Source organism: Scaptodrosophila lebanonensis, unplaced genomic scaffold (genome assembly GCF_003285725.1).
Source record: "Scaptodrosophila lebanonensis strain 11010-0011.00,11010-0021.00 unplaced genomic scaffold, SlebRS2 tig00000053-arrow-pilon, whole genome shotgun sequence".
In the NCBI taxonomy this organism is placed as follows: domain Eukaryota; kingdom Metazoa; phylum Arthropoda; class Insecta; order Diptera; family Drosophilidae; genus Scaptodrosophila; species Scaptodrosophila lebanonensis.
The window spans coordinates 6,965,317-6,987,566 of record NW_022060548.1 but is presented as its reverse complement, the minus strand read 5'-3'; the positions used below and the strand labels follow the sequence as shown (position 1 = coordinate 6,987,566).

General features: G+C 37.6%; 1 protein-coding gene across 1 annotated transcript in view; it reads right to left on the bottom strand.

Moving 5' to 3' along the window:
* LOC115623901 (hemicentin-2) overlaps nucleotides 1–21,971 on the bottom strand; it is a 69,813-nt gene extending 47,842 nt beyond the window's left edge. The window contains exon 1 of the mRNA XM_030518455.1: nucleotides 21,397–21,971. Within this exon, the coding sequence (XP_030374315.1) occupies nucleotides 21,397–21,523 (127 nt within the window). The 5' untranslated portion in view covers nucleotides 21,524–21,971. The remainder of the gene's footprint in view (nucleotides 1–21,396) is intronic.
* Between the last annotated feature and the right edge of the window lie 279 nt (nucleotides 21,972–22,250).

Sequence of the window (22,250 nt, the reverse complement as noted above, 5' to 3'; positions counted from 1 at the left end):
GTTTGCGAGCCCGCCAGGCTCCAGCGCCACCAGCTTTGTGGACGCCACGTGGGCGCCTTGGTACTGACATTTTTGTGTGCATACCTTTCGGTCTGGCTGCTGCCTGTTATCTGACGGATGGCCATTATTTAAGTGATGAAATGGATAAATAAATTTGCTTAAAAACTCTCGAGAAACTCGATTTTTAAATTCATCTCAGAAACTTATATTTCTATTAACACTTCATATAATAATAATAAGCTAAAAGTTAATTAAAATTCGATCAAGTAATGCTTTCAATTAATTTGTGCACGTTCCTAATATATTACAATTAATAATCTTATCCTTGAAATTGAAGAGAAAGAAAAAAGTATCCTATTTGATTATCGTTCTGCATCATTTATTTTTGTGACAAATAGTAAATAAAATAGGAAAATATAGTTATGAAGATAATATATTACAATTAATAATCTTATCCTTGAAATTGAAGAGAAAGAAAAAAGTATCCTATTTGATTATCGTTCTGCATCATTTATTTTTGTGACAAATAGTAAATAAAATAGGAAAATATAGTTATGAAGATAATATATTACAATTAATAATCTTATCCTTGAAATTGAAGAGAAAGAAAAAGGTATCCTATTTGATTATCGTTCTGCATCATTTATTTTTGTGACAAATAGTAAATACTTGTAAAATAGGAAAATATTGTTAAATATGATGATTACTCTAATGATTTTATACAAAATTTATCCACTTCTCCTTTAATTTGAAGTACAGAGAAAATGTTTAAAATTTGTGCCTATTTCCATAGTTAATTTATTTCGTTAATGAATCGATATATAATTTTGGATTAAAAAACATTTTGATGTTTTAAAAAACTCATGCGACCAATAGAAAGCAAAATTTAGAACGTGATCTATCCAGCAATGAATTAATGTTAGTTTAAAAAAAGGCACAGGAGGTACATATCAAAAGATGTTGCGGTTTAAATGGACATACTATTGTAAAATATTTACTGTGTACTTTGAATAGACTGCTTTGGTTCATAAAACTCAAGTAGAGAACACTTTTTCCTATGGATACTACGAAAGACAGTCTTGTAGTTGGAAGGTTCGTGCTCCTTCGCAGCTAAAACGAATATGTGTAAAAATATCACATTTATGAATTTTAACTCTTATCTTAAAATTCATAAATGTGATAGATTTTATATGTATATAATTATATATAAGATATATGTACAATAATATCTCTTAGCCCAGAAACTAAAACTTGACTTTTTAAATGCAATGAGAAATGTACAGTGTAGCTTTATGAATTAAATAGCTGGAATTTCCTTGGAATTTTTTTAAGTTCTGCTCTCTTACATTCTTGTCAGTGGAAAGCTATTTATACAAGTTCCGTTGACTCTTCTGCTCGCAGCGTTAAGTTTTTCTAAATGAGCCACACTATTTGGCTTATTCGAACCCAACTAATTTCAGTTTTAATCTGCTTGGCGAATCTAGAGCAAGAGAAACTTCGGCCTCTCTGCCTTGGTTTTGTCAACTCTTTGGCACTTTAATGCGCTACACTTAGGGTGTCATTTGCATTTAAAATGTGCGATTTTTTGGTGCTAAAATGCACGGAAAACGAAATTTTCCCCCACGACTTGTGCACAGCAATGTCGTGTGGTGGGTGTGGGGGTATGGGGGTGGGAGTGGGGGAAGGGGAAGGGGGGTGCAGTGTTTGTGTGCGGATTGTAGCTAACTAAAAGCCGTAGCTGGCAGCAAATGCACCAGAGAATTTTGTGGCAGCTGCAACGTGCGGCCAAAAGAACAGCCGGAAAGAGCGACAGACAACCAACCATATATGCAAATTACGCGCAATGCTCCGTCATGAATTGTCACCCATTTTCCAACTGAGATGCTTCGACACGCGCGACTCTGCCGCTGTGGTCTCGGTCTCTGCACAATACCGATGCTGCGCTCGGGCCGGGGCTGGGGCTGGGATTGGGGCTGGGATTGGGCCTGTGCCTGGGCCGGGACGAGTCGAGTCGGCCCGTTGCTAAGCGCGCATTGACAGCGACAGCAGTGACAACAACATCCACCCCTGTCCTATCCTGTCCTGTTCTGCTCTGCAGAGCCCTTGCATTTGAAACTAAACCACAAACACAGACATAGATAGATGCAGAGGCAGAGGCAGAAGCACAGGCCTGTGCACAGCACTCGTGGTGTGTTGCTTTAGCACTCATACGCCATGTGTGCCACTGGCTGGGCTCACTGACTTTCTGACTGGTTGCTCGGCTGTTCGGCAGCTTGGCGGCAGTGCGCGCATTCGACATGAATATATCTGCTGCTAATAATGCCTCCAAATTGGTTGGAATTGCTAATTTTATCAGCACGTGTGCAAAATTTCGACATTGCCTCCATATCCTCACTCATTTTATTTTATTTTTTTTGCGGATAGCGCAGTATAGGAGTTGGTTAGCGACATCCCTCTGTCGCTCTGTTGAGTGTCCTATCTGTTCGATTACCCACATGGCACGTCTGATGTGCGGTCCCCGCATTTCCTGCACATAGTTCGAACATTGCTATAGTAGTGCTTAGCTTAATCTGTTTATGTGGGCCATCCTCAGTTCAATATTACTTGGTCAGTGTTTGGAACATATTTATTCAACATTGCATTACATTGCATTACATCTTGTATGGTCAATAATTTTCAAATTTTTGCAACTTGTAAAATACTAGATAGTGCTTTAAGTGAAGTAAAGAACACTAGGCGTATTTATTAAACTAGTTGCAGTTTAAGACGATTAAAAACTCACTTAAACTCATTTCAAAGACATACATCGCCAAATTCATGCGTGTTTTTCAGGAATGATGATATTCAATATAATATAAATAAATATTAAAAGGAAGTATTTAAAACAATTTTAAATCCCTTCATCTTGTATAAAGTTATTTTCAACAAGAATTTAAATAATAGTTTTAAATAAGTATCCATAATAATAGACAAAATTATTTGCATATATTGTTGTGTTATTAAAACAAAAGTTGAAAATTTTAAATAAAAAAATTGTAATAATATAATTTTACATTTTGTTTTTAATGCACAGTTTAATTAAACTTTATTCTAGTAAATATTACCTATTTTTTGGGGGTAAAGTTTATTACACATTATTGTTGAAACATCGAGCTCAAATAATAATTACTTTTCGTATTTGAAGAAATCATTTTTAAATAAAATTTCAAACAATTACAAGTATATAATCGCTCATCAAGTAAACTAGTTGATTAGACTAAATCCCACACAACTATCCTTTATCAGCATCGTTCAATTGTTTGACTAAAAATTATTATCTACTGTTGTATAGTTATTTAATTGTCTTGATAGACGACATCAAGACGATTAAAAGTTCTTAACTAGTCTTCAATATATTTGTAAATTATGGCAAACAAATTTATAATCGCTGATCAAGTAAACTAGTTGATTAGACTAAATCCCACACAACTATCCTTTATCTGCATTGTTCAATTGTTTGACTAGAAATTATTATCAACTCTACTTTAGTTATTTAATTGTCTTCATAACAAGCTGTAGAGAGTGAAGTATATTCCAATAGGGAGTTGCTCAGGTGTCACAATGGATCTGGCGATCGGCACAAGACTCTAGCATTCTAACTTACTGGTTACAGTGTACCTTTATGTACATACAATATACATAAATACCTATGTAAGGATAAACATATGTACGGCATGCACATTTCATTTTATTACGACCATTTATGCTGAACATAAAGATTGATAATTATGCCATGCTAATAATATGCGCCATAAAAATTTATATGAAAGGCGAAAATATTTTATGGCAAGCATTTGAGTTTTTTTTTTTTTTTTTTTGCTTAACCCGGCGCACATAAAACGTTAATAACAATGGCGTAGTGGCAGAATCCAATGCACATAAATAGCTAAAGCTACAGCAACAACAACAATTTCAAAACATAATGGTTAAACGAAATCCCGTTACAACGAGGTGGCGACGTCCACAGCTATGGCTCCTACGGCCTGATATCAGAGACTGTTATTGTCATCGACTGGCGTGCGCGACGCGACTCTCCGTCTGCAACGACTTAATCGAAATAATGGAAATGTCTTTTTTATTAGAGATTTTCATTTGTATTTGCCGTTTCAATTGTTATATTTTCCGCCTTGTTCTTGTCCTGCCACTCTGCCACTCTGCTACTCTGACAATGACACGGCACGTCGCAGGCATCGCTAACGCCGTCGCCTCCGGTTCCGAATGGAATTGTGGATGTCGATGATTACGACTATGGCCGCCCAACCACAACCACTGGAGTGAGGCGACACAAACAATTTTGAGATTTGCATTATTCGTTACATGAACACATTTCGCTTCTTCTTCTTCTTTTTTTTCGATGTATGTGTGTGTGTGTGTGTGTTTGTTTGTCGCAACCAAATCTCGGTCAAAATATAAAATGTTCAGTTCGTATTAATTCAAGTGTTTTTGCTGCCGGTTTCATTTCGTCTGACACCATTTGATACAAATCGCAAGTCAAATGAATCGTTCCCAAAAAAACACTATTATTTTACGAAAGCTTTGGCATTTGTCATTGGACTTTTTAGGTCGTTTCCTAAAACAAAGTGCTGTAGCAAGAATGAGAACATTTTTTGTGAAAATTCGTTCGTAATAAAAACGACCATTAAAGAGAATGCCAACTATAGCTAGTTATACTTCATTTGTTAATTAATACTTGGCAATGTGAAATGAAAATATGCAGGAAATTTGAAGAAAGAGTCCAAGTAGTCTATCGATAAGAAGGTTGCACGCAGCTTCGACTTTCGCCATTATGCTCCAAACTGTGAACACGTTGTGACTATTTGTAAAATATTTTTAAATAGATATAAATATACCGAAATAAAAAATCACTTAGAGAAGAACTGGTATTCAAGTATATGTATAAACTAACATTTAACAAAGTGCAGAAATAAATTGCAATTCCAAAAATGTTATTGTTTTATTTTGATTTTTTGTTTCTCTCAAATCGAGAGCTATGTTTGTCGATAAAATTAAATGAAATTAAAAAGTATTTCCTAATTCTCCCATAGGGTTTTGTTTTTTATTCAACAAATATTTATAATTTCTTTAAAGCTATTACAAATACAAATAAACATTTCCCCAATTTTTATTCAGAAATTAACAATATTTAGTTTTCTTTAATCAGTTTTTGTTTCATAGCCTTATTTGTTAATGTTAATTATTACTAAACGATAAAAAAAGGCTCCTTTTGAACCAATCTTAATGTTCTTCTTCATTAAATACACCATGGCTTCCATTGAGAACCGATGCTTCGAAAAGTGTAAACAGTATTGAATTCTTTTAATATTCAGTTTAATCCAACTTTATTATTCTAAGCTTCCTGCATTACATGAAATATGAAGCAAACTTCAATTCACCCAATTCTTAAGAAATTGTGTATTTAATTTTTAAATTCTCATTGACTTTCCATTCATCCTCTTTTCTTACTTACAATTAAAAGTCTTAGTAACGGCTCTATAATTGCAGAATCATTTTCAAATTTATTTTCACCCACGATTTCCTCTGCAACTCAGGCTCTCTAGGTTGGATCTAAAATGTAAAGGATTTAATTTATAGAAATAAACTTCATTGCGAACTGTGGCTTAGTTCAAGTCATTGACTTATTTGTGCCGCAGCTTCTAAACAAATGTCGGAATTTGTGAATAGTAGAATGCGACGTCAGTGCCGGTTGCACATTTTTAGTCGCGTCTCCAAATATATGGCTGGCATTATTTAAAAAAACCGTGGCAGCACCAGCAGTGGAAAGGCAAACAAAAGACACACAACAAATGGCAAACAACTTGAACATTCAGCAGGACACGTAAATAAACAACGCACTCATAGTTGGGAAACGCCCTCAACCAAACGCTAACCCGTAACAGAATCCAATGTACCTACTACCGGATCGGAGTGGAGCAGCGAGTGGAGTTAGCGACAAAAACAATGCGGCTGGCAGCACAATTTGTATGCAGAACGGGCAGAATGGGCAGAACGGGGGGCCCCAGCTCCCCACTTCCGGGCCCGAATTGTGCAGCATGCGCCAATGCACTTGCACTCCATCGAGTTTATCTTTATTCTTCATGTTTTTTGTGCACTTATTGCATTTGCCTCGATTCGTTTCGTTTCGTTTCGTTTTGTTTCGCTTCTTTTCCTTTTTCGCTGCGCACGAAAACAAATTGCCGGAAGTATGCAAATGTATGACGAAGCTTATCAGATATTGTTTGAGAGCTGGCATTCGTTGTCTGACATTTTTGTTTGTGTGTGGGGTTTGGGTTGAGTTCTGGGTTGGGTTGAGATGAGATGTGTGGGCGTGGCATTTGGCACTCTCATTTGGCTTGCAAAGCCGCTCCTCCCCCCCTTGGAACGCTGTAAACAAAAGTAAGGCGACAGCACAGACACTTGTACGGAATTGAAATGTCAGCTGCAGTTGGCGCCGTGCCTGCACCGTCCCTGGCAACCCTGGCACCCCTGGCAGCAGCATTCAGTTCCGACCGTGGGCCGTGGAAATTGAATTAAATTTTCACTTTATGCTAAAGAGGCGACCGACGCGTCGGCAGACAACAGAGCGCAGATAAAAATTAATTAAAAACTTTTGTTTTGGCCACGGCTCAAAAATGTTGACGCTTTGCTGTCCATCTTGTTTGACTAGCCATTTGAAATGGATCTTTGCCTCAGTTCCAATATCTGTAAGTGGCCCAAAAGCCATTATCTTTATGTGCTTTTGTATGGTAGTCCAAATATTTGGGCAGCGTTTGACGTTTAAGTGGACAGCAGTGCCGGCTATGAGCCGGCGAAGAGGGTCAAGTAAATCACACAAAAGATAAAGCGAAATAATTGCGAGAAAGTAGTAGAGATGGCATATTTAAGTAGAACTATGGATCTGAAATATGCATTTGTGTTTGTTGTGAAACATTTGATCTCTTCTGGCTGCATTTAATTTGTAAGAAATACTGATGTTAAGATTGAAAAAAAGGTTTAGTTGCTTATATCTCTCCATTTATATTTACTTCACTAATAATAACAAACTTTGATTTATTTCCATTTAAAGTTCATAGCTGAAGAAACCTACTATATTGGTAGCTAATTTGCTTACATGATAATAAATAAATGAACATTTTTTACTTTTTAAATTCCTGTTTGAAAATATACATAAAGAACGTGCTCTGTTGATCATAACTAGATTTGTGTATACATTTCAATCTTGATTAAATGCGAATTAAAAATGCATGAAGAAATAAAAACTGTGCATAAATATTATGCAGTTGAATTTTCAATAAATTGAAATGAGAATTTAAATGAAACCAAACACGTGGAGAGATAAATGTGTTTAATTAATGTCTGTTCGCTTTATTAAACATCATTTTTTTTTTAGTCACACACACATATGTTTTTAAATTCAGTTAAATATTTGCAAACGCAGATGGATAATTTAACTTTAATGGTATTCTGTTAATAACTTAAAGCCGGGCCGTATTAAGGTTGCGATTAAATTCAAATTGAAGTAATTTGATAATTGTTGTTTACACAAAAAATGATTAACAGTTTATTATGAATTCAGCGCTTCTACTATAGGCTTTGTCCTTTTCAGCATAGCTTAGTGTCTATGTTGAATGATTTCTTGCTCATACTTTTTGTGCGTTTTCTGAAGACTGTTCTAGGGTGGGATGGAAGGTGTCAATGGCAGCTAACTCGCCATTTGGTCGCTTTTATCTGCTGCCTTTTGTCGCCCTGCCAATCGAACTCTTGAGGTCCTTTTTTTTGGTCGGAGGCCACTCTGCCAGGGTGACTGTTCTTTGGAAAATTACTCCATTGGCGAGTGGCGCCTCGTGTCATTTATCATCGCCCGAACTTTTTGACATTTATGTCGGATGACAGCAGCGACGCTGGACAGCTTGGAGTTTGGGCTCGGACCTGGGCTTCGGCCTGGGTATAGTTGTAAGGTTGGAAAAGTTTTTGGCCCAGTTGACATACATATTTTCTTTGGCGCTCATACACGATTACTTCACATTTCCATACTTTTTGCACAAAGCTTATACCAGACTTGACTGCTCTGTGTTTATCTCGCTGCATTGTCCCAGTCCTGGTAGTCCTGCTAGTCCTGTTAGTCCTGCTGTCTGTCAACTTGCTCCCGGGCAAGCAGAGGCGCTCCATGCGAAACTTATTGATAAATGATTGTGATGGATTTTTATTGCCAGACCTGTCAATAAGCTTGTCTCCTGCTGCTGTTGTTGGCCAGGAAGGTTCCTGGACTGTCTGTTTGCTTGAGCCACACGTAGGACATGGGCTGGCCTGCTTATCAACAGTTTAGCGGCTTGTGTGTGTGTGACAGGTGAATAAAAGCAGCTGTCAACACTATTCCCACACATGCACCCACAGACATATGCTCGTGTGGGTTGGATGTACCAAGGAGTTGCAACTCCATTAATAATGATATAACTTCTATTGATTTTATGTAATTCTCTATTCGTTAAGCTTGGTGTCTTGTTTTGACAATAACTTATGGCAGCACCTCCCCTTTTGGATGAAACGGATAACTTTCCTATTAAGGATGTGGGCCACAGCTCTATGCATGGTGTTTTTGACAGCTGTCTGTAACTGAAATTCAATTGACAAAACTAGCTGGACTTCTATGGGAAATAAACTATGCTTAGGCGTGACAAAACCAGAATTACAATTTTATCCAATTAATTGCTAAAATATTTGCCGAGCGCTAGGAAAAGCTTACCAAACGGAAATCTACTTAACGTAAAAATATGCGATGTTAAGAATACTTGTAAGTATCCTAACATAACAATAGTTTTTATGAAGTTTCAATCAAGCTTCTTTTTTTTAGAAAATATTGAAATTGAAAATATTTTTGAATCAATGCTTTTTTCTGTGCTTACAAATTTAAGAGCAAATTTTATGCAAGAATAATATTCTATCCATAATACGGATTTTGGTCTCATTTTAGAGAAATCGGGACCAAAATCAAATCAGGCACAAAAGCTTTAATAAATTAATTTTATGTTTAATTTTTAGCCATATTTTGAGTTTTAAATTTTTGTATTACATATTTGAGATGGCGCCGAACATCATTTCTCTTTAATTATTTAATGCTAGCTTAAAGTTAAAACTTAATGAAAGAGTATGTACAAGTAAATAAAAATGAAACAGAATATGTGTATTGAGCTCAAGTGTAATTAAAAACTTTAAAGACATTGAAACTGGTAAATGAAAAATGTATTTTCCAAATATATCTATTGAAATCCGTTAGATTAAGGCAACTATTATTACTTGATATTTGGTCACACTTGTTTTGTCATTATGCTTTGTGCTATGTATCTATAACAAGTTAGTTCTCATCAATCGTTTGCTAAGGAAAGAACTCGCGCATAAGCGTATAATAAAATATGTATAACCTCTAAAACTTTAAAGCAACTGCGTCTCACTTCTTCCTCCAACTGCTCTAAAATTATAGCCACCAAAGGTTATAATTTCCAACAGGTTATGGGCCCAGAGCTATAGAGGAAGTGAGAAGTGTCTTTATGGATTACTGTGTGTGATCGCGAAAGTATAAAGACAAATAGAAGTGCTTCGTGGATTACTGTGTGTGACCGCGAAGAAGTAAAGCAGACAGAAGTGTTTTGTGGATTACTGTGTGTAATCGGGAAAAGGCAAACATGAGTGCGCAGGGGTTATATTCCATCGAAAAGTTGGATGGTGAAAATTATGCGGTGTGGTCGGTGCACATGAAAAGTGTGTTGGTACAGTACGACCTATGGCCAATCGTGTGTGGTAGATCGGTAAAAAATGAGTCCGATACGGCTGAGCAAAAGGCTGAGTTTGATACGCGCGACGAAAAGGCATTAGCAAACATTTTACTAGGTGTAAAAGCGTCGGAAATTAATTTCATAAAGAACTGTAATTCGGCAAAAGAAGCTTGGGATAAGCTTGCAGCTGTATATCAGCCGCGTGGGCCTGCAAGAAAAATTTCATTGTTTAAAAGATTGCTTCGGTTACGCTTGTCAGAGGGTTCAGATGTAAAAAACTATATAAGTGAGTTTTCTGACGTTGTGGACAAGCTCAAGGAAATAGGCATGGATATTTCTGAAGACATTCTAACAATTGTGTTGCTGTCGGGGCTAAGTAAGCCGTTTGAAAACTTTGTGGTAGCTGTCGAGACACGCGAGCAGTTGCCGTCATTGTCTGATCTCAAGGTTAAAGTGTTAGAAGAGGGAGACAGACAACGCGTGAACACCGAAGAGGTGGATAGCAGTGTACAGCAAGTCTTAGTGACGCGTGCCCAAAACAGAGGCAAAAGGAACTCGCAAAATGAGAACGGCGCGAAGCATAGCAGAAAATGTTACAGGTGCGGACGTGAGGGGCATTTTATTGCTCAGTGCAAGCAAAATGTAAAAAGTGGCGAGAACAAGAAGGACAGTGATAGAGCGCTTGCAATCGTAGCGAATGTGCAAAAGAATAACTGTTTATCAAAAGCAACTTGGTGCCTAGATAGCGGCGCCACTGAACACATGTGTTGTGACAAATCGTGGTTTGACGATTTAAGAGAGCATAAAGAGAAAATCTTACTTGCTGGAGAGAGTTTCATATATGCCGATGGCATTGGTACTGTGTGTGTGAACTATGAGAACTCTACCATTAAAATGGAAAACGTATTATTCGTCAAAGAGTTGCAAACAAACTTTATATCGGTCTCCAGAGCGGTCGAAAAGGGTTATAAAGTGATTTTTGATAAACAAAGCGCGATAATAAAGGACAAGCAAAACGAGAATATTCTACATGCAAACAAGTGTAATGATTTGTTCATTGCTGATATTCACAAAAAGAAGTGCATGTATACAAACGCTAGTAGTGATGAACTGTGGAAATGGCATTGTCGGTTGGGTCATTTGAATATGAAAAGTATTAAGAAAATGGCATGTGACGAAATGGTCTATGGGTTAAAAGCGATTAACAATAAAGTGAACTTAGAAAACGTCCTATGTGAGACATGTGCGAAAAGCAAAATTTGCGTAAAGGCATTCCCAAAGGAGGCAGAGAATCGCGCAACAGAGTTACTGAGCTTAATTCATACAGACATTTGTGGGCCGATAAGCAAGGCGTCTGCCGGTGGCGCTCGATATTTCGCAACATTTATCGATGATTACTCACGCTATACTTTTGTGTATATGTTGAAAACGCGTGATCAAGTTTTTGCGGCATTTAAAGACTTTGTGGTGTTTGCCGAAAAACAATGTGGTAAAAGGGTAAAAGCTGTTCGAAGCGATAACGGTCGTGAATACGTTAGTCGTGAATTTGGAAAATATTTGTCGGAAAACGGAATACAGAGACAGCTAAGTGTACCGTATACCCCACAGCAAAACGGGGTGGCTGAGCGAGCGAATCGCACACTTGTAGAAATGGCTAGGAGTATGTTGGTATATTCGTGCGTAAATGAAAGTTTGTGGGGCGAGGCAGTGCAGACTGCAGCCTATATACGCAATAGGTCAGTAACAAGAAGTTTAGCCAACAAAACGCCGTATGAGGCATGGACTGGTAAAAAACCAAGTGTGGCGCATTTAAAGGTATTCGGCTCGAAAGCAGTGGCACTAAATAAAGCGCATAAAAAGAAATTTGGTGCAAAAGGCAAGGAGTACTTAATGGTAGGGTACTCATGGACTTCTAAAGCATATCGACTGTTTTGTCCAAAGTCGCAGACGGTTATAGAAAGCCGTGATGTTATTTTCATGGAAAGTAATGATGGCGAACGCAAAATGGGCGTAGGGGACACAACATTGTTCGACGAATGTGTGCCATCAAGTAACATGGGTCAATCAGCGGGTGCAGAGGTGATCTGCAATGAAAGTCTTGTGTGTGAGCAAGATGCTGGTGACATTGAAGTATCCGAAGAGGGTAGCACATCCGATGGCAGCGATGAATTCGAGAGCGCAAATAGCGATGAGGCGATGTCGCCTGCAAGAAGTGAAGTCCGTGGGCCAGGGCGGCCCAAAATCGTCAGAACAGGTCAACCAGGTAGACCTCGTAAGCAATACAATATGGTAAATGTATTGAGAGTGGAAGACGTGCCGATTCCAACAACTGTAAGAGAGGCCATGAAGTCAGAAATGTGTCAGCAATGGTCAGAATCGATTCAGAAGGAGATTGATTCTCTTGAAGCCAACAAAACGTGGGAGCTGACAGATTTGCCAGTGGGCAAGAAACCGATAGGCTGCAAATGGGTCTTCGGAGTAAAGGCTGACAAGGATGGCAACGTAGAGCGCTTCAAGTCAAGATTAGTTGCAAAAGGGTGCGCGCAACTATTTGGAGTCGACTACTTCGAAACGTTCTCACCGGTGGTGAGATATTCATCCGTCAGGATGATCATAGCGCTGGCAGTGGAGAAAAAGTTGTTCCTGCACCAAATGGATGTGTCGTCTGCTTATTTACACAGCGAGTTATCTGAAGAGGTTTACATGAAGCAGCCAGATGGGTTTGTAAACGCTAAACATCCAGGCAAGGTGCTGAGGCTGAAGAAATCTCTCTACGGGCTGAAGCAAAGCGGTAGAGAGTGGAATGCCAGGCTAAATGATGTGCTGAAAAAGCTGGGCTTTGTGCCATGTGTGAGCGAGCCGTGTGTCTATATACGCAATAGACAAGGTAATATGAATATAATTGCTGTATATGTAGACGATCTTTTAATTGCTAGCTCGACGAAAGATGACCTGGAAGACATAAAATCATCAGTTGGCGATGAGTTTGATGTAGTTGATGGCGGCCAGCTAAACCACTTCTTGGGCATAGAAGTAGAACGCGAAGGTGAAACTGGCGGCATAACTATTGGTCACAAGCAGTACGTGGAAAACCTGCTGCATGCGTGGGGCATGTCAACGTGTAAGCCTGTTGCTACACCCCTAGAAGCCGGTCATCAAGTAAAGTGTGATGACAGTGGCTGCACACCCGTTGATGTAAAGAGTTATCAGTCGTTGATAGGCTCTTTGATGTATTTGGCAATAACGACAAGGCCAGATATTTTGCATTCCGTCGTAAAGTTGGCACAACGAAATGCAAACCCCCATAAGGAACACGAAGTTGCAGCAAAGCGTGTGCTAAGGTATCTAAAAGGCACAGCTGATCTGAAACTTCATTACAACGCTACGGGAAAACCGATCCATGGGTACGTCGACGCAGACTGGGCGAATGATACCACGGATCGTAAGTCGTATAGTGGATACGTCTTCATTGGAGCAGGCGGTGCTATCTCATGGGAGTCCAAGAAGCAAAGTCTGGTGGCGTTGAGCAGCACTGAAGCGGAGTACGTCGCTTTGTCTACAGGAGCACGAGAGGCAGCGTACTTGAAAAAATTGTTAGTTGAAATGGGTTTCAACGATGTCAATTGCATAAAATTGTATTGTGACAATCAGAGTGCGCAATGTTTAACTAAAAACCCAACATTGCACAACCGTAGTAAGCATATTGACATCAAATACCACCATGTTCGAGAAATGTATACTAACAATGAAATAGATGTCGAATACATATGTACTAACGATATGATTTCAGATGTTTTAACTAAGAATTTGCAAAGAAACAAACATGTGAAATGTATCAATGAGATGAATTGTTATTAGTACTATGTAAATCAAGTAAATAATGGTTGAGAAGGAGTATTGAAATCCGTTAGATTAAGGCAACTATTATTACTTGATATTTGGTCACACTTGTTTTGTCATTATGCTTTGTGCTATGTATCTATAACAAGTTAGTTCTCATCAATCGTTTGCTAAGGAAAGAACTCGCGCATAAGCGTATAATAAAATATGTATAACCTCTAAAACTTTAAAGCAACTGCGTCTCACTTCTTCCTCCAACTGCTCTAAAATTATAGCCACCAAAGGTTATAATTTCCAACAGTATCAAAACCCAAGTTATACAAAAAGTTCCGTATTAAATGCCTTTAAATAGACGCAATACACTTGTCAATGGCATTATTAGCATAATCTGCGCACGTTTTGACCTTCTCAGGCATAATGTGAATGAGGCTGTCTATGATTCCATTAGGACGCCTCTCAGATAAGCTCGAGCTTAAAATCAGATTGCAAATCATGGCGAACACAGACAAAAGATGGTATTATGACAGGCAAATTGAGCAACAACTCGAATGGCAATTGGCAAACCCAAAAGCATTTTATGGGCGCCATGAGCAAATACACATTCCTCCAATGTCATAAACAAATTCAATGGAGCACTGCGGCACAAATGCCAGATCCGCCAGAGAATGATGATGGACTGGCCGAGGAATGAGGGCTGGCATGTATTTGGCTGGTTGATGCATTTTTTTTGTTAACTTTTTAAAATACAATTTTATGTATAATTTATTGATACACTCTGCTTGCGATAAAAATTGATGGCGAAAACACATTTACACACACAGACACACGCACACACATACAGATAGAAGTAGCAGGCGAGGGAGCTTCTGCCTCATGCACATAATAAAAAGGCGTGGTATTTGTTCGGAGTGGCGGCAGCTATAATTTTTCATTGCATTGTTTCCAGCCGTGGGAAAATAGAGCGAGGGATAAACCGACACAAAAAACAAGCGCAAGGAGCGGCCCATTTCTTTTCTATGTTGCATGGACAGAATTCATGGAAAATGGCAGACGGAACTGCAAGTGAATATTTTTTTTTATCTCTTTCTTTCTTTTTTGTGTGTGTGTTATATTTATTTCGGCAAAAAAATATGCGAATTCCGCAAAAGAGGGGAGCCAGCTGAAAGCTGCAATAAAATCCAACACACAGACACACACACACACACACACATGAGCGCTCTTACAGCGCAACGGAAATGAAAGCAGAGAAATAATGTCGCCTGGCAAGGGAGAAAGCAAAAGTTTTTAAGAAATTCAATGCTGCTGCTAAGCAGACGCTGGCATTATTGTTCGTATTGTTGTAAAGCAAAACCAACTAAAACTGAAACGTAGCATTGTTTATTTTATTTTTATTGCTATAATTTATATACGCAGCGCATGGCGTGCGTGTCCTAGCTATGATGATGGCGGCCACGGGGCGTATACATAACGCAGCTCTTCTCGCTGCAGTCGCAGCACAAAATATTCATATAATGTGCGCTTTTATAGTACTTAAGTGGCAGCGCTTGCGGCCATATATACGCACATTTATTTACTGAATACATACACGCCCTAACACTTAGCATTTGATTTGAGGCATTGATTGGACTCTGCCTGGACCCGACAGCATTTTGTCTATTTTAGGCCCGGCGTTTCACACTTGAAATTGATTTTTATTTTCAATGCGATGCGACAAGCTTATCGCTGGTGTGCTGCCACGCTGGCTGGCTGCCACTTTTTGACAGTTGAAAGAATGGGCGAGAGAGTAACTGAAAGCCACAGCAAATCATTTTTTAAATGCTTACAAATTTCTCTCAATTTATTTGCGCTGCCCCGCACAATAATTTACAATGAGGCCAAAGCGGAAAAAGTTATGAGAAATGTGCGGAAAAAAAAAGGAAAATACGAAAGGAGAACAAGCAACGAAATGGCAAATAAATCAATCTTACACCAGTTTGCCAGGCACAAAAGGCAACTGAATGAAAGGGGGTGGGGGAAGGGGTGCACAAAAACTTCGAACTGGCATGCCCTGAGAAATGCCACGCGTTCAAATACGTACACACACGGCCGAAACGTTGAAAAACATAAAATAAAAAAGTGCAAAGTATATGGCAAAGAGAAAATCAATACAGTTTAAAACCGGCAAAAATATGTTAGCATACTCGTACTTTTCAGGCGAGGCGAGACATAATGCCAGCGGCGCGGCGAAGGTGCATTCGGTTCCTGCTATTCAAGCATAACATCTTAGAGATGGGCGCGTGACATTTAAGTGATTTTGCAGTCACGCAAGTTCACAACTGAATTCAAGTTTCTTAATTTATTTATTTAATTATAGTTAACAAAGAACTGCTAACATTGCAAGAAAAGAACAATATTAATATAAAATCATAATAATGGGAAATCAAAAACAAAAACTTATGAATATACAAAAGAATTAAATATATTGAATAGTAGAACATTAAAAATAAAATTAAAATAAGTGGATGAAGTAGAAGAGTAAGATAGGATTAGAGATTATCAGAATCAAGTTGCAAGTAAATTAATGATGAAATAGTCTGAATGGAGTGTTCGAAGGATATGTTGTGAGAAAAATGATTGTAATTGGAACACAACACACGAAAGGTTTCATGTGAAGCAAAGTTAGATCTACAAATAGGCAATCGAAGGGTACGAAATGCACGAGTAAATCCTAAGGGAACAGCCAAGTCTACGAGGCTAAGAAGGAAAGGGGAATCTATATTACCAGAAAGAAGTTTGTGAAGGAGGGTTACTCCTGAACAAATTCTACGGTGATGTAACGATGGTAAGTCTATTAGCTTTAACCTGGATCTATAAGGAGGCAATCGGCTGTGCGGGTCCCAATTTGGACTCCGAAGAGCAAACAGTAAGAATTGTTTTTGGACAGATTCAATTAACATTTGTTGTTCATTGTAGAGCAATATTCCAAGATAGGGCAAACTAAGGATATGTACAATGACTTCGTAGTGTACAGATCGTCAAACTCTTTCGACCAACCTTTTATAAAAGCAAGAAGTCCTCTTGCTTTCGTAACAATAACTGAAATATGGCTATTAAAACATAATTTATTATCGAAAAGTACACCAAGATCATTAACTGTGAATATTCGATTTAAAGAAGAATTCCCAAGAGTATAGGAAACAAAATGGGCATCACGGCGGTGGAAGGTCATAGTGTGGCATTTGGCAAGGTTAAGCGACAGAGAGTTAATAGAACACCATAAATGCACTTCATTTAAGTCAGCTTGAAGATTCAGATGAGATGATAGGTCAGAGTACGGCAAACAAATTTTTACATCGTCGGCATACATCATCATACAGCATTTATCTCAGCTTTAACTTATATAGATTATAGCCGTACATTAATTTATAGCTCCATCTGATTTATTTTTGCAGTTCTATCTCAGCAGGAAGCTTAAAAAAAATTCTGAGTTAAAAACCTTTAAAAATTTTCCAACAATCAGACACGAGTGCCTGCTCCTCTCCATATCTGGTGCCATGTGTAGGGTTCTTTAAAAATGTTGGAGGTTGCAGGTTGGAGCATGTATGTATGGCAAAGTTTTACTTTAGAAATTCCCAAGATGTACATAAAATTCAACAGAATTCTTAATGGCTTCACTTGCATCACCAAACTCGTACGTACATATTTCTTTCAACGCCCAGTGTTTTGCGCCTTCATACCTCTCCCCTTTATATGAATTTCAAAATCTTTGTATGCTCATTTGCGTCGCCAGCTGTACGAGTATTTGCCTATTGCCTTTCTCTCGACCACACCCACCACCTGCCAGATAATTTACAATTCAACATTTACCGACGCTCGCGCTGCCTTGGGCTCATGAATTATGTTTTCATGTTTGCTTTTACATTTTTCCTTTTCTTCCACTTACGCTCTTTTAAAGTCCATTTTCCGCAGTAACGGCAGCTGGAGCAATAGAAAAAAGTACGCTAATAGCGTCTTATTACAGCAAAGAGGCAAAATCATAAACAAAATTCTATTTTAATTCCACGACTGGGTTGGTTGCTTGGCTGGTTGGTTGGCTGGATGGTTGGTTTCGAGCAAACTTTTTTATAAGCCTTTCGTGCATGTATGGCTTACAACTTTAGTTTCGGAGCGGTTTTGGCATTACTCGTAATGCGATTACCATGGCATGCGAATTGATGCGATTGCAGCTTCTGCCACAATATGCATAAAACCAAAAAAAAGTGCAAATACTTGTATAAAGCACATATAAACTTAAATTGGTAGAGTAGAATAGCTGCAAAGCAAAAGTCAAATATTAAAGATTACAAATCTTAAAACTTGGGCTGTTTGCCAACATTTAGATCGTCAGTTAATTAGATTAATTAATTCAGACAATTTAAAATGATTTCATCTGTCATATTTATTAATTAGCAGCTGCTATGTATAACAAGTTCTCAGATATCTAAAGTGTATTCGTAACGGGAATTGTTTGCGTCCTGCTTCATCTAAACTAGCATCTAATTAACTAAATAAATAAATAAAATTGTAGAGCTGTTAACTTTTAAAATAAAGTCATGGAGTCTGAATCGATTACAGGGTTTCTTTTATATTACAGTTAAGATCAATTACGTTTATAAGACAAATAAAAATTGCTCCGTTGAAAATAAAATTTGTGAACAAAATAAATACTGAGATAAAAAGTACCCTTCAGACAATGCCAATTTTTGATAAAAAAAAAATTAGCGTATATTTGCTAAATGAAATATAAATTACCTAATCCAGTTAAGACCAGTTTCTGAAGAAAGTAAGTCATAGATTCTAGGAAATAAATTTTAACAAATCAAGCAAGAAGCAAGTTTCAATCAAAGATAAATATTTTCTTTATTTTTACAATTAATTCAGAAAGGAAATCTGAGAAATTTAATCGTAAATTTCCCAATACCAAGCTTCAATATTAACTTTCAACTTAATATGCTGATGTACGAGATTCTTGGGCAAGCCGACAAAATTGGTTTTTAATACGGTGCAGGGCTCTCATATTTTCTCAACAGCGCTGTGCTGCACTTGTTTTGCAATTTAAATATGCTGGGCGTCTCGTTCCCGTCAGGAGCCAGTGTCCTTCGTTGCCATCGTTGTCGGACGCAGGTGGCCAGACATCAATTGTATTCATTCGCCAATGGTAATGCAATTTGCGTGTCAGAGTTTGTCCTGGCTGTGCAGGACCAGCTGACGAATACAGCGAAATGACGGACACAGTCGACTTTGCCCAACTGTAGTCAATTTAAATGGTTGGAGAAAATTTAATTCAAAGTCATAAAATATTCACACACAAATTGGCTGATGAAGGGGCCGAAACGGCAAATAGGGATGTGAGGGTTAACTGAGTGAACTGTTTTGACATCGAGTGCACTTTCGACAAATTTAACAATTGAAACAAATCGCTTGTGGGGTTGGGCACACTGGACGTATACGTGTTAACAAACCACTTTATTCAGTCAACTGCTGCCACTGCCACTGCAACGGCAGCTGCTTCTGCTACTGGCATTGTAGTTGTTGTTGTTGTTGTTATTGGCCTGATTTTTGTTTTTGTCAGAGCAATTAACACGAAAATGCACACACACACCATATGCGAAGCGATTATAATTGTTGTCGAGGCTGCAGCAGCTGAAGAGCGACACTAACAATCGTAAATTTGTAAATTGCGCCATTCACAATTCCATATATGCCTTCGTCTGTGTGTGTGTGTGTGTCTGTGTGTGTGCATTTGTGTGAGTGCGACAAATTGTGCATCAATGATGGCAATGGCAACGACTGACGCCCTGGTTCGAGGCTCAGGCTGAGGTCCCACTTGCCTCCCATCAGCCAAACAGGCAGCAACCATCAATTCATTTTTCATGCACTTGTGCCGGCGTGTGGGCTGCCTTTGGTTTCGTTGCAACTTGAGGGCAAGTGTCATGCACTTTTATGACTTGTAGTACACCCTCAAAGCCCTAGCAAACACACACACGGACACACTCACATACACAGCATTGACATTGCCTTCCCGACTTGACTAAAGACTTGTAGGCCGTTTACTCTAATAATCGATGGCATACATCGAAATCGTCCTTGACTATAGGAAATAATTTATTATGCATCAATTACACAAAGTTCCATGAATAAATTAAGCACCTGAGTTCTGGTAACAGCGCACAACAACTCTTAACAAGTCTTATGCAACAGTGTTTTACTTAAAAGGGCTAAAAAGGACATGCTGAGTAGTAAAAATCCGATTTACGAGAAGGCCACATAATATAAGCCGAGTGCTTGTATATAATCGATTAGTTCGAGCAACGCTTTCGGAAGAAAATTCATATTTTTACTATGACTACTTTTTTTTAGCAAAAATTATGAAATGAAATATAGACATGTATGTACTTGTATATTTAATCATTTTTAAGTGAAATTGGATTAAGAAAGTTTAAGAACTGTTTAATCTTAATTTTAAATAAATTTTGAAAACCTCTTCGACAAATTTATTAAATTTTTAACTTAAGTCTTGACGAAAAGCTCAAAAGTAATGCTTGACTATATTAATTAAAAGTATGGCCGTTTGGCCTTAAGGAAGAAATATTACCAACATCCCTTTTTTATGTCCTACATTTTTTTAAACTTGATCAGAATTTTTTTATTATATAAACCAGTCTATTCGAAAAACAGAACTTTGTTCAACTGCTTAACAATTTATTGTTCTCATTAACATTTAAATGAAACTACTATATAATAAAAATATCTGAAGAGCTGGATGGAAAGTTGGGGAATAATTACGATGCATGACGCATCCATTGAGAAAGTTATGAAATTTAATAAATAATAGTCTTAAATCCGACAAATAGTTAAGGGAGCATATTAATTATCACAATTGCTTTATTGTATAAAATAATCTATTCGAAAAACAAATAGACTTTGTTCAACTGCTTAAAAATGTATTATTCTCATTAACATTTAAATGATACTACTGTATATTAAATACATGATTGGAAATGATTGGAAAAATAATAATACGATGCATGACTCATCCACTGAGAAAGTTATGAAATTTAATAACTAATAGTTTTAAATCAGACAAATAGCGACAATATAAAAACTAAACCGGACATTGAATTAATTTCTAGTGGATTACCCAGAAATATTGTTTGCTATTACCTCATTAATTTAATTTTATAACTACCTACCTACTTTATTTAATTCAGTTTATATGGACTGAAGAACAATGTATTGCGAACAGAAATACCTCTAATAGCGTATTCTCTAAATTATTCATATAAGTAAACAGAGTTAATCATTTTAAAAATATTAAAAAATGGCTGCTTGCTCTATTGTTCTACTTGTATTTATTTAAGAGCAGGCTTCAAAGAAATGGTTAAATGGTTACTTCATTAAACAAAACTATAGTTCTTTTTATGCTGACTGAAGAACAATGTATTTCGAACAGATATAGCGTATTCTCACAATTGCTCATATAAGTAAACAAAGTTAATCATTTTAAAATATTAAAAAATGGCAGCTTGCTCTATTACTCTATTTAATTAAAAGCAGGCTGTATAGAAAATGAATCTGTTTTGATTGCCACTCACACCTAGTCCGCTATATTATGCCAACAATATAAACACTTTTTTTTTTCCATTCGCAAACTATATAGTTCTGTTGTCGTATTTGTAATAAACATCTTATTTGACAATGCTTTTAGCCACAGATCTGTCGTCGAACTTACCGATTGTTATGTAGAAAACGGCAAAAAGGATGAATTGTGTCATCATTTGTGAGCACATGGCGCTCGCTGGGAGCGTGATGCCCATTTTGGCAATTCGCATTTTGGTTCGATTCTTCCACAAGCGCATGCTGTGCTGTTGGTTTTGGTGTCTTTGCACTTCCTGTTTTTCTTGCTGCTGCTGTTGTTGTTGTTGTTGTTTTCGTTGTTCGTGTGCAATTTTTTGGAGGAAAATGTTCACTTAGGCAGAAATACTGCAAACTGTGGCACTTTCACTTGAATGTGCAGAGCACACACACAGTCAACACCTTTTCATATTGTTTTTGCCCAAATAGCTGAAAGTGCACAATTCCGGCGGCACACAGTGCGTATGAGCAACGCACAGCCTGACGCTGAGGATTCTCGCTTTCGTTGAGTTGCGCGACGACGACGGCTTATTCGTTTATGCACAGTAAACAATTTTACTTTCGCTTGAAATATTTTTGCGAAATGGCGTCTGCGTCGACGGCGTCACGCGGTCCTTATGACACTTTGTCAAATAAAAGTTTTATATCGCTGGTGTTTCGTTGTAATCGGCGTTTTTTTCTTCGTATTTCTGCTTTGTTTTCTCCAAAGGACGGCGTTGCTTTTTATTGCCAATTTTATCGCGTAAACTTTTCACAGTTGGTGCGTTGCCTCAAACCAAATCTATCGTGAGTATATATAAATATATATATATATATATATATATGTTTGTTTGTCTGAGCAACTGTTCAATGAGGCAACTCATAATTTTTGCATACTTTTCGTTTATTTATTTATTGTTTATTTTAGTTTTTCATTCGAATTTATTATGCATTTGTTTGTAGGGCTCGTCT